This window comes from Petaurus breviceps, unplaced genomic scaffold (assembly GCF_028583685.1).
Source record: "Petaurus breviceps papuanus isolate PSGF00001 unplaced genomic scaffold, PetGlider_PUasm1.0 140, whole genome shotgun sequence".
NCBI classification, from domain to species: domain Eukaryota; kingdom Metazoa; phylum Chordata; class Mammalia; order Diprotodontia; family Petauridae; genus Petaurus; species Petaurus breviceps.
The window spans coordinates 15376470-15389959 of record NW_027185698.1 but is presented as its reverse complement, the minus strand read 5'-3'; the positions used below and the strand labels follow the sequence as shown (position 1 = coordinate 15389959).

The 13490-nt window shown below is 37.9% G+C and overlaps 1 protein-coding gene across 3 annotated transcripts in view; it reads left to right on the top strand.

The window, feature by feature from the left end:
• The first annotated feature begins 12932 nt into the window (after positions 1-12932).
• The window catches only part of TBC1D19 (TBC1 domain family member 19), a 144117-nt gene continuing 143559 nt past the window's right edge, over positions 12933-13490 (top strand). The window contains exon 1 of one of the 3 annotated variants that reach the window (XM_069068830.1): positions 12933-13304. In XM_069068830.1, coding sequence (XP_068924931.1) covers positions 13206-13304 — 99 coding nt within the window. In that variant the 5' untranslated portion in view covers positions 12933-13205. The remainder of the gene's footprint in view (positions 13305-13490) is intronic. The other 2 variants (XR_011164570.1, XM_069068828.1) reach the window with 2 other exon arrangements.

Here is a 13490-nt window from a genome sequence, read left to right as displayed (position 1 = left end):
CATTGCAGCAAAGTGATACTTTTAGAACTTCCTAACTAACTCAGCATCTCATTCACCACAGAAGCAATTCCAAACCTTTTCATCCTCCTCAAAACTGCCTTCCTCCTACCCCTCAAAATCACTCAGTGAGAACTTTGCTTCATATCCTGGACCTTCTTGTCCTCTCTCTATAAACTATTTCATTTGGTGATCTCTTCAGCTCCCATGGATTAAGTGATCATTTATATGCTGAAGATTCTCAAACTCATTTATCCAGCTCTAACTTCCCTGCTGACCTCTGGTCTCATATTTCTAACCTCATAATGGCCATCTCAGAGTGGATGTCCTATAAACATCTTAAAGCCAACATGTCCAAAACAGAACTCATTATCTTAACCAGCAATGCCCCTCCAAATTTCCCTGCTACTGACGAGTACACCTCTGTCCTCCTAGTCCCCAGACTCACAATCTAGGTATTATTCTTGAGTCCTCCTCACTCTCTTTGACACTTCATATCCAAAGCCTGTAGATTTCACCTTCATAACATCTCCTACATGTGCACCTTTCTATCCTTAAGACATTGACTGCCCTCTACTGAATGTTTGTTTCCTCTTAACATCTCACACCTGAATGATTGTAATACCCTCCTGGTTGATTGCCTCAAATCCATCCCTTCTCAAATTTATCTTTCATTCAGCTGTCAAACTAATCTTCCTAAAGTATGAACATGTTGTCCCACCCCCCTCTACTCAACAACCTACAAGGGCTCCCTGTCACCTTCATAACCTCCATCTCCGCCCCACATCTTTCCATTCTTCTTGCATCTTACACCAACAATACTCCTGCTGCTGCCCCCAACCTCCCCCGCTCCTATTAGGTACCTTGAGATCCAATGACATTGACCCCCTGCCTGTTCCTCAAACAAGACACTTAATCTCCCAATTCTGGACATTTTCACTGACATCATATGCCCACACCTGAATTTCTCCCCTCCTCATCTCTGTCTTCTTAGTTTCCTTGGCTTCTTTCAAGTCCAAGCTTAAGTCCCATGTTATACAGGAGGTCTTTCCTAATCCCTCTTAATTGTAGTGCCTTCCCTCTATTGATTTCCCATTTATTCTATATTTAGCTTGCTTGTACATAGTTGTTTATGTGTGGTCTTCCCCAGTAGACAGTGAACTCCTTGAGAGCACAGATTATCTTTTGCCTTATCTTTGCCCTAGCATTTAGAACAATATTTAGCAACTAGTAAGTGCTTAATAAATGTTATTGACTGACTTACTGGACACAGGACAAATCTGGGCAAGTAAATATTTACTTTTGTCACTGAATGAAGGTATTAGGATGCAGGCTTGTTCTCATTAGGCTTACTGACTTTCCCAGACTTCCAGCACTGTGACTCTATTGCCTTCTCACTCTGAACACATGCCAACCCCTCTTCCATGGGTGAGTTCCTTCCAAATGGGCCTCTATTTTGGGGGTAGGCCCAGGATGGCCACGCTTCCTTTTCCTCCAGCTGGACTTCTGACTCATATTATCATTTCTTTCTCCTATCTCCTTTTTATATGTTGTCTTCCCCATTAGAAAGTCAACTCCTTGGGGGCAGAGACTGTTTCTCTTTGCTTGTGTTTGTATCCTCAGCACTTAGCACCATGCCTGGTACATTGTAAGTGCTTAATAAGTCCTTATTGCCTGCCTGCCTGCCTAACTGAACATATCCTTGATATAACTCTGATGGCAGAGAGAGCAACACGAACTCTATACACTTTATCCTATTCCCATTTTTTCCTCCTGTATTACATCTCTGTATTTTACAACCTTTTTTTGTCCATTGTACTTTAGAGATTATGAGAATTTACTATGGTAACATCTATTCAAGAAGTGTTCTTAGGATGTTATGGATCAATGTTTCCTCTAAGTAAGTGATTGTTGGTAAGAGTTTGGTCTCTAATAATGGTGCAATTCAGAACAGTTTGTTGTTTGCAAGTTCTTTAGTGTGTTTTGAGGTCTTTAATAGTTTTTTTCAGGACTTATCATCTTCAAATCCATGAAAAATAGCCACCTTCTGACATATAGTTCTAGCCATCTAGCTGCAAGTTTTGTGGCAGGTGCTAAATTTTTACAGCCTTCAGTCATGTGCTACATAGTTTCTATGATTTCCTTTCATTGGTTATACTGATCACTAAGTCTGGGCTCCTTAAGGAAATCCCTTCTCTAATTTTTGGTGGCAATGATCCCTGGTCAGTTTTTTCAGCGCTTTTAAAAAAATTAACTTTTTAATCAATAAAAATCTGCCTTCTCTCCTTTCTACATTCTCTGCCCTTACCATTGAGAAAGCAAAAAAAAAACCCCAACAAAACAAAAAACAAAACTCAACAGCAAACCTCCTGTTACAAACCTATTACAAATATGTGTAATTAATCAAAAGATTCCCACATTGGCCATGGTGTGTGTAAGTGTGTGTGTGTGTGTGTGTGTGTGTGAGTCTGCACTATGAATTCATCATATTTATAACAATAGGTTAGGTAGCATGTTTCATCATGAGTTCTCTGGAATTGTTTTTGGTTCCTAAATCTTTCAGTTTTTTTGTCTTTATGACTCAATGCTTCTTTGTTGAAATATTGTTACTTAAGTCCAATCATCTGACTCCCCCTGAAGATGTGTTTCCACATTTTTGGATCTTAGCTGTTTCAGACTTCATATGAAGTTTATGTTTGAGAAATCCAATGGCATACCAACATATATGTGTACATGTATGTGAATATATACACACATGTAAATGATTGCATGTTTCATTCTTTAGTATTATTCAGTGAAGTCATGTCTATTTGTTCCAAAAGTATTTCTGTATGTTTTTGAATGATTAATCACATGCTCTAAGGATATCTATCAATTCTTTTTTCCTTTTTTTAATCAGAAAGTTTTCTTTATAATTACCCCATTTTTTTTTTTTTGCTTTTTGGAGGGCAATTGGGGTTAAGTGACTTGCCCAGGGTTACACAGCTAGTTTTCGTGTTAAGTGTCTGAGGCTGGATTTGAACTCAGGTCCTCCTGACTCCAGAGCCGGTGCTCTATTCACTGCATTACCTAGCCTCCCCTACAATTACTCTATTTACCATATATAATGGATCCTGTTTTTCGTAAATATTATACAGGTTTTTGTTTTACAGATATTTTATGGTTCATTATATATGGTTCCAAAGATATGTATCAAGATTAGTGTTGTATATCTCTATCTATCTATCTATCTATCTATCTATCTATCTATCTATCTATCTATCTATCTATCTATCTATAAAACATACTCCCACTCAGCTTTCATTTCATGATGCAAGGAAGTGTCTTAATATATTCACCCATAGTCTTCTTTTTGTGTTTTGCTTAGAAGAGACCAAGGTATTTGAAGTTATTGACTTCATCCATTGGTGCAACAGAATCTCGATATTTAAACTTTAAATATTCGGTCTTCATCTTCCTTTGTATTAATAATGTTATACTTATCAAGTCTAAAATTTTTTGGGGGGGTATGATTAGAGAAATATTATCTTGGATGAAAGAGCTGTTGTATAGTTTGTATGTTTGTTTTTTTGTAGAGTCATACAGCTTGGTGTACATCTGTGTACATCAGGAAATTAATAATATATGAACCATATTGGGCAAATATTAGCTTTTAAAATTTCTGTTTTTATGTATTTGGACTGATTGTTGGATACAGTCCAACAAACTCAAAAAAATTTTCAGAAAATTTTAGCTCAAGTATAACCCATCTCCTTTACAAGGTCATTTGAAATACCAGTGGTAATTTTATCATTATTCTCATTGTTAGATGTGCTACAGCTTTTCAGAGTCAATGTTGAGAGTTGAGTGAAAATGGACACTGAAGGTGGATGAGCAGCTCTGAAAAGCTCCTGGTAAGCCCTCAGACTAGAGGTGACAGTCCTCCCCAAACATCCCATACATCCTATCTTGGCAGACATGCTAAACCAGGTTGAGGGTAACAGACAGGCCTCAAACCTGTCAGTTCAGGGGATGTCTATCCCAAGCATTTGAAGATTTCCCCAGTGGAAAAGGCAAATGTGAACCATTTGTTCTAATGGGACCATGAAGGCCGTGGAAACAGGTCCTGTGAAGTGCTTAGAGCTTGGTCAGATATTGAAGACACTAAGGCTACCCACTGCATCAGGGAACATCACTAGTCATCTTGACTTTTGTCTTGCTACTAGCTGAGTGAGGCTGATGGCTCTGTGTAAGTTTGCCTCACTTATATCTAATTCATGTGAAAGTTAAAACATCACCCATGCTGTCATTAGTACCTTTCAAATTAGTCCTAACAACATTGTTAGGCATAATTTTCAGAATTTGCTTTAGTAAAGATTTTAAATGACTTTAAAGCCTTCAATTTTTTTCCTCTTCCAATTCTGGAAGATCCTAAATTTCATCTATCATTATTATTCCTCCAAAATATATCTCCTGAAATATATAAGCCTGAAGACAGGCCTTAAAATTCCTGTATGCTAGGGTATGGTAAAGAAGTTGATTTTTACCCTACTCAGGACTTTAAATCAAATCTCTTCTCAATTTCCATCTTTTTTAGACTGTAGAGTTCTAACTTTGTGTCCATCCCCTATTTCTTTGATTGTCTTTTGCCTTGCTCAGGACCTTCTCTAGATTTCCTATATTAACCCTACCATCACTACTATACTTTTATGACTTCTGATGTTCATTACCATCATGACTTTGACATTGGTGATAGTTTGAAGGGTGGGAGAGTTAAAAAAAAAAAAAAAGAGGTTTTGAATATCTAGATGGAAGGTTCTGAAAGCATAGTAATGCAGCATATCATATAATTAGTACCCCTCTGATTATTATAAAGAACTTCATGAAACACTACAATTTCTGCCTGATTTCCTGCTTTTTTGGGTTCTTCAACAATGAGGAGTTTAGCGTGTAAGTGGACTAAAAGAGAAACTCTCTTGTCCATCCCAGCAAAGCACTGGTGAGAGCAATAGAGGGTTCTCAGGAATTTCCTTTTCATTTGCTTTCAGAGTTTCCAATTTGGTCTTTTCTCTACTTTTAAGACACTGGAACCTGCTATGGAGTTGAGTGTACACAGAAAATTCCTAATGACTTGTTAGAAAGCTACTATACCCCCGGTCTGAGGAACTAGTTGTAAAGCTTAAAAAAAAACAACTCAAGTTTTTTGGGGGTTTTCTTTAAATTTCCACCTAAAAAAAGTCTTAACCAGATCCTTAATCTACTATGAAACGCATATGAAATGTGTTGCTGTGTACATGGTAAGTCAGAGCAGTAACTAGAGTGGAGTGCCTGGCATTTTGTCTCAGAGTGCCAAAATTTAAAAGGAATTAACAGCACTTGCAATCTTCAACAGCAATAGAAATTTATATTCAATATATAGAAATTTATATTCAACAGCAATAGAGTTTGTCACCTAGTTATCAAGAAGAACAAATTAAAATAGGAAGATATCACATGACCACTATTCCTGACTGCACTCCAGGGGAGCTACTCCCTAGCCTTGTCTTGCTTCCCATGATCTATCACTGTCTCATGTTACCTTGACATCTTCTCACCAACTGAATTTGTCTTCAATTTCATACTTCTGGCTCTTGGTTTTTAAATTTTCTAGCTTTTAGTATTTTCCATGGGATGGATAGAGATTAGTTCTATAATTTTAATTAGTTTCCTATCCTCTGAGGACCTGAGACACACCTAATTTTGGACCTTGAAGTCCCAGGTTTGGATTGTGATTACACTGAATTCTGGGGTGGGGAATCAGGAATTGTACTACTGGTCTCTTAAACATGTTTAGGGATGTTTGCTTCTGCTTAAAATGCAGACCTGTTTATATACACATTATTATACCTCTCTGGAGGTCAGTATAATTATAAACAGAGCTAATTTACTTTAGGACCTTTGTAGTTCAGAAAATCTTCTAGGTAGTTTGACCCTAGTCTTTCTCCATCAAATAGGCTGGTACTACCCAATCTACATTGCTTGTCCTGCTTAGTACCACTTTTCACATGCTCTGTTTCTGGACCCCTCCCCAATGTCTTAGTAAGTATCTGAGACAGCTATGTGGTTCAGAAGATAGAGTATTCAAATCATACCTCAAGCACATATTTAGTTGTGAGACTCTGGACAATTAATTTAACCTTTCTTCATCTTAGTTTCTTCATCTGTGAAATGGAGATAATAAAATTTACCTCATAAGATTGTTGTGAAGATTAAATGAAATAATATATGTAAAATGCTTTTCAAACCTTAAAGCACTAGATAAATGCTAATTGTTATTATTATTATTATCATTATTTTATCTATGGTCTTCTAAGCCCAGAACTTTCTACATTAGAAAATTTCACATTAGAAGATCCACAGATAGATGAAATCACAGTTCTGACAAAAATCCCCAAATGCCTCCAATATTGACAGGCTAGTCTGGTTCTTCTGTGAACTCCTTTGAAGTCACAGCAACACATGCCAGTAGGATCCCTACAATCTTGCCTCATTACATATAATGTCTAGATTCACTCTGACTAGGTCACTTAATTGTTGAAAGAAAAAAATGAAACAGAAATCATGTTTCTAGGTGTCAGATAAAGCCCATGAGCCTTTGATGTTCTGGAAATAAGTGAATATGCTTAAAGTCTAAGACTCCTAGGAGAAATAACTGCTCTCCAATAAGAAATTATCTTCCAAATTCCCTGAGCTTGATTATATTAGCTTTGAAGAGTGATAGAAAAATCTGACCTTTGGGTTCAGCCATTTATTAGATTAAAAAATATTGCTTTTCAGAAAGAATGGTCTGAAACAACATTATTCAGCTAGATCATTCAGAACTGCTTTTCACTTAATAACCATGATTCTTAAATTTTCAAGATTGCATCTGTAGGATTGATTAGAATTACATTACTCTTCTAATACCCCAGATTAACAATGTAGAAGAAGATATTAAAAGCTGTCAAGACATAGAAGGCGTAGTTACATAATTTCAAAAGTTTACTCCAATGAATAAAAAGAACTCTTGTGTTTCTAGTCAGTAGCCAATACGACAGTTCCGTCTAACATTTGCTTTTGTGTTAACTTTAAATAGTACCTTTCCTGTAAGGCAAGAAATTTCAACTTTTCTTTATTTATAATCCTCTACATGGTCTTTACTTTTAACAACACTCCTTTTTCCTTGCCAAGCTTACTATTTGGCATTTATTTAAATGGTTAGAATATTAGAATCATAGAACTTTAGAATGAGAAGGGAACTTAGAAGTCATATGATCCTAACTCCTCTCCCCACTGCTCACCCCATTTTAAAGATGACAAAACTGAAGGTGAGAACAGTTTGATGATTTCTTCTAAACTACCACTGCTTAATTCTAGAGCTTGTCTCTTGCTTTTATCTAGTGCTCATTCCACTATAGGAACTGCTTTTGAATTAAAATGATTTTGTGTTGAGAATTTTAGAACATCTCTTCCATGATTCAGTTGGAAGAGTGCTGGGTACAGAATACACCCTTTGTGTCTTTTGGCAAATCACTTAGTTCCTCTGGGATGCAGTTCCTTCATCTATAAAATGAAAGCATTCATAGAGTTCTTGTTTTTCTTTTTCTATTTTATTGTTATAAACTTGAGAGATATAAAAAATTAAATAAAAAATTTCCATGTACAAAGAAAAGCTTTTAAAGTATACATGAAATTTAGCATAGGAGTTCTAATACTGTCTTGCTGGTTTGTGTTCTCTTCTAAGCTTTCTTCTACTCTCCTTTGTGTGTCTTTTAAAATAGATTTTTATTGAGATCATTTGTTTTTATTTTATTTTTGCATTAATATATTTTTATTTCATTAAATATTTCTGAATTACATGTAAAATATTTAACATTCATTTTTAAAATTTTGAGTTCTAAATTCTCTCCTTCCCTCCCACTCTCCCCCACCCCTTGAGATATGCAATATCTTTTTGCATATGATTATTATATTATACATCATTATTATATTATACATTATTATCTATTATATTATACATTATTATTATTACACATAAGCAATATGATATTGATTTATACATGTGAACTCATGCAAAACATATTTTCATAACATCCATGTTGCAAAAGAAAACACACACAAAGACAAGAAACATAAAGAAAGTAAAAAATATATACTTTATTCTATACTTAGTTCATTAGTTTTCTCTCTGGAGGTAGATAGCATTTGTCATCATGGGTCCTTTGGAATTGTCTTGAATCATTGTCTTGATCAGAGTAGCTAAATCTTCCACAGTTGATCATCCATACAGTATTGCTGTTACTATGTATAGCTTATTCTCCTGGTTCTGTTCACTTTACTTTGTATCAGTTCATAAAAATTTTCCCTTTTCTCTGAAACCATCCTTCTAATCATTTGCTATAGCACAATAGTATTTCATAACAATCACCCATCACAACCTGTTTAACTATTCTCCAATTAATGGGCATCCCCTCGATTTCCAATTCCTTTCCACCGCACACACAAAAAAAATCACCATAAATATATTTGTACAAACTGGTTCTTTTCCCCTTTCTTTGATCTCTTTGGGATGCAGGCCCAGTAGTGGTTTTGCTGGGTCAAAGGGTTTGAATAGTTTTATAGCCCTTTGGATACAGTTCCAAATTGTTCTTCAGAATGGTTGGACTTGTTCACAACTTCACCAACAGTGTATTAGTGTCCCAATTTTTCTATACCCCTTCTGGTATTTGTCATTTTCTTATTCTGTCTTATTAGCTGATGTGATAGGTATGAAGTAGTATCTCAGTTGTTTTAATTTGCATTTCTCTAATCAATAATGATCTAGAGTATTTTTTATGTGAGTATTGGTAGCTTTGAATCTTCTAAAAACTGTTCACATTATTCAACCATTTATCATAATAGGAATGTCTCATATTTTTATAAATTTGGCTCAATTCCCTATATATTTGAGAACAAAACCTTTATTTGAGAAATTTGCTTTAAATCACCCCCCTCCCCGTTTTCCTTCTAATTTTAGCTGTATTCGTTTTCCAATTTTTTTTTTCCAATTAGTTACATCTGACTTTATTTGTGTGAAAAGTGTTTTGTAGTTGTGGTCATATAGGTCCTGGATTTGTTTTGACAGGTAGATTCCTAAATATTTTATAATGTCTACAGTAACTTTAAATGGGATTTCTCTTTCTATCTCTTGCTGTTGAATTTCATTAGAAATACATAAGAATTCCGAGTATTTATATCCTTCAACTTTGCCAAATTTATTTGTTGTCTCAAGTAGTTTTTTACTTGATTCTCTAGAATTCTCTAAGTAGATCATCATATCATCTGCAAAGAGTGATAGCTTGGTCTCTTCTTTGCCTAATTTGATTCCTTTGATTTCTTTTTCTTCTCTAATTGCTACTGCTAACATTTCTAGTACCAGATTGAATAAGAGGGGTGATAGTGGACACACTTTTTTCACCCCTGATCTTATTGGAAATGCTTCTAGCTTCTCCCCATTACATATAATAGTTGCTGATGGTTTTAAATAGATGCTACCTATTATTTTAAGAAAGGCTCCATTTATTCCTATACTTTCTAGTGTTTTTAATAGGAATGAATGTTGTATTTTGTCAAAAGCCTTTTCTGCATCTATTGAGATAATCATGTGGTTTCTGCTAGTTTTATTGTTGATATGATATAGTTAGCATTTCTAATACAATATTGAAAGATAGTAGTGATAATGGATAACCTTACTGATCTCATCAGGAAGGCTTCAAGTTTATCCTTATTATCTTTTGTTTTCAAATTCCTGGATTCCTCCCTGTATCTCTCTGCTTACCTATTTCCCAATGAATCATTCCTTTTAACAAAAACATTTTTTAAAGAGAAAGAAGAAAAAAATTGGGTATACTTATTTAATAATTTGAAAAATGCTGACATGTTTAAGAGTGATCATTGATTGAGTCAATCATCAATTATCTCACTCCACATAAAATTGATTGGTTAGTTGTTGTCCTTCATTCTCAAAGAGGACCAAAATGATATCACCATGTTGGAATCAAGGTACAATGTATCTGACTGTGGGTGATCAAATCAGTACAAGCTTGGAAAACTCTACCATAGGCTGGGCAGTAATAGTCCACATGAACATTTGGAGTGGAGATGTCTCTAAATTTGCACATCTTACATTCTTTTTGAGCTACTGCAATTTTGCTTCACTTAAAGAGCACAGAGCCTTCTTTGATTCAGGCATGCCTTGCTAAATGGTCCTTTGCCAGTGTCTCCCATGTCATGCAATCGATTCCAAAGTTCTTCAGAGACCCTGAAGGTGTCCTTGTATTGCTTCTTGTCCCCTCCATGTGAGCACTTGCCTTGTGTGAATTCTCTGTAAAATAATCTTTTAATCAAATGTACATTGAGCATTTGAACAATGTGGCCAGTCCATCAGAGTTGCACTCTTTGTAGTAGAGTTTGAATGCTTGGCATTTTAACTCGAGAAAAAACCTCAATGTCTAGTACTTCATCTCACCAGGTGATTGTCAGAATCATCCTCAGTAAATCCAGATGGAAGTGATTCAGTTTCCTGGAATGGTGCTGGTTTATTGTCCAGGTTTCACAGGCACACAACAACGAGGTCAGCACAGGGGCTCCGTAGACCTTCAGTTTGCTATGCAGCCTGACACCTCTTCTCTCCCATATTTCTCTTGGATTCCTCCCAAACACTGAGCTAGCTCTGTCAATGCGTGTATCAACCTCATCATCTATGTGGGCATCCCTGGACAGTATACTGCCAAGGCAAGTGAACTTATCTGCAATATTCAAAATTTCTCAATTTTCCACATATGGATGGTGTAGTGCTGGCTGGTGGAGAACCTGTGTTGTCTCGGTGCTAATTTTTGGATCAAAATGAGCATAGACAGCAGAATGGATCCATACTTTGTTGCATTTCAACCTGGAAGAAGCTTGGGTTTGGGGATAAAGATAATGTAATGAAATTTGGGATATAGATCACAACCCATCTTTCATTCCTACTCATCCTGCCTAACTCATTGTGTTCCACCCAAAATGTAATAAAAAAGCACAACCCCTATTGTAGTCGAAGGATGATCTAGGAGAGAGGGTGTGGCTGTATGCTAGGTGTGGCCAGTAGAGCTGCCCTGGTCTCAAGTCTTGACTTTCTTTCCTGTCTGATGCATGGAGCAGAAGAGGAAAGGGTGGAATTTTGCATTGACCAGCCATGACAGGGAACAGAATCTAGGAATGCTGAATGATAATGGACAAAGGGGTAGCAAGTTGTGTGGGTGACAAGCCCTAAGATTAGCAGATATGGGAAAGGTGGGATATGTTCCATCTTTCTACCCTAAGTTTAACTTTTGGGTTAATGCCATAGTCTCATTGGAACCATGCCACAATCCACTGCAAGGAGGGGGAAAGAGTGGAAACACTCCTAGAGAATCAAATATCCCTCCAGGAACTATGGGAGGCAACCCCAACTGTATTCCTAGAGTCTTATGGCTTTCTCCTGAATTGTTGCTCCCAAATCCACTCTTAGCACCTGAGTGAGTAAAATGATTGTTTTCATGTTCTCACTTTCTACTTTTAGCCCTTGCAATCTATCCTCCATATTTATCACTGGACTAAAATAGTTCTCTTCAAGGTTACCAATCATTTCTTTCCAGGGCCGGTGCTCTATTCACTTTGTCATCTAACCGCCCCACCCGGCTCTTTTTCTGCCTGGTTGATTACTCCTCAGTGACTTTCATCATCAATTTCCTGACTGAGTGGATGAGTGCTTTATTCTGGGTCTGCTTTTCTTTTCTCTTTGTAATTCTTCCTGGTGATCTCATCTGTCCCTATGGGTTTAAATACCATCTCTATAGAGATGACTCTCAAGTGGACATATCCAGCCCTTATATCTCTCCTGAGCTCCAATCTTAAATCTCTAACAGCCTGTCAGACATTTTCATTTGGACATCCCACAGGCATCTCAAACTTAACATGTCCAAAATGGAACTCATTATCTTTCCTCTTAAATTGACCAGCCTTCTTCTACCTTCTCTATTTCTGTTCAAAGCACTGCCATTATTCCAGTCACCTAAATTTGAAACTCAGAGTCAGCTGAATGCCTGTATATGGCATTCTTTCTCTTAGCCTTTGCACTTACAATTTCTCTCACTGGGAATGCTCTCCATCCTCACCACCACCACCCCCTTGGAATCATTACCTCTGCTCTTAGTGCTTTATACTTGAAACTATGTTGTATTTGTATTGTACATACTTTGTATTTTCTTATTTGTGAATGTGGTTTATCCCTGGAAAAGAATATAAGCTCCTTGTGGTCAGGGGCTGTTTGTAGTTGGATCTCCAGTGTTTAGCACAATGTCAGCATATATTATTGGAAGAGGGTCAGCCTAGAGTAAATACCCTGGCAAAGAGGGAGTAGCTGTGCCCCTCCAGGTTGTAGGAGCAGAGTTTCTCATAGCTGCCAATGCCTGACATCTACTTAAGTAGTTTAGAGAATGTTGGTTTGATACTGGTATTAACAGCAAGCAAGAGGAACTAGTTATGGGTGTGGTAAAGGAAAGAACGGCTTCCTGCATATATTGCTGAATTTTTGTTTCTTTGGGAAGGGGGTTGGTGGGCTTCTGTGTATATTGCTGAATTTTTCTGTTTCATTTGGAAGAAAAGGGGTTGGTGGAAGTGGCACCTGGGTTTTCTAGTGTACTCAGGTATAGTGTAACTCTGAAAAACAGTCTATCTTTCCTTCCTTTTCTCTTCTTTCTCTCTACTCTCTCTTTTTCTTCCTTTCTCCCTTCTTCTTCTTTCTTTTTTCTTCCTTCCTCCCTCCTTTCTTTCTCTTTCTCTTTCTCTTTCTTTCTTTCTTTCTCTCTTTATTTCTTTCTTTCTTTCTCTCCTTCACTCTTTCTTCCACACTTCCTTCCTCTCTTTCTTTCTTTCTTCCCTTCTTCTCTTAAACCCTCTGCTTGGAGCTAAGGAGAAAGCCCCTCGCAGAGAGTGCGGAATCTTTGCGTTCCGGACCTCAGGGGCTGTGGGGAACACTAAGAGGGACGGACCGGCCGCCCATGCAGTTGCCTGGTAACGCCCGCAGAGTCCCGGTGTAGCGTCCACCAGGGCTGGCGTCCCTGCCAGTACCTCGGACACGGGGTCCCGTTTCCCCGCCGCAGCGGCTCGGCCTCGCCTCGACCTGCAGACTGACCGGCAGCGCGGGGAACATGCTGCAGGAGGAGGAGGATCTGTCGCTGACCATCGCCCATATTGTCCAGAAGCTCAAAGGCTCGCGGCTCTACTCGCAGCTGGAGCGCCAGGCCTGGGTGAGTGACGGCCCGGCCCGGCCCGGCCCTGCCCCGGGGTTTCCCGGCGCTGTCTGCCCTTTTTGCTGTGGTATCTACCTCTGGGTTTCCGAGTCCCGAGGCCGCGCCTTTGTCCCCTCCTGCCTGCTCCGTGGCTGCGTGGGTGGGCCCTGGAAGCCGAATGTGCTGCCCTGGAGCCTTGGGGGC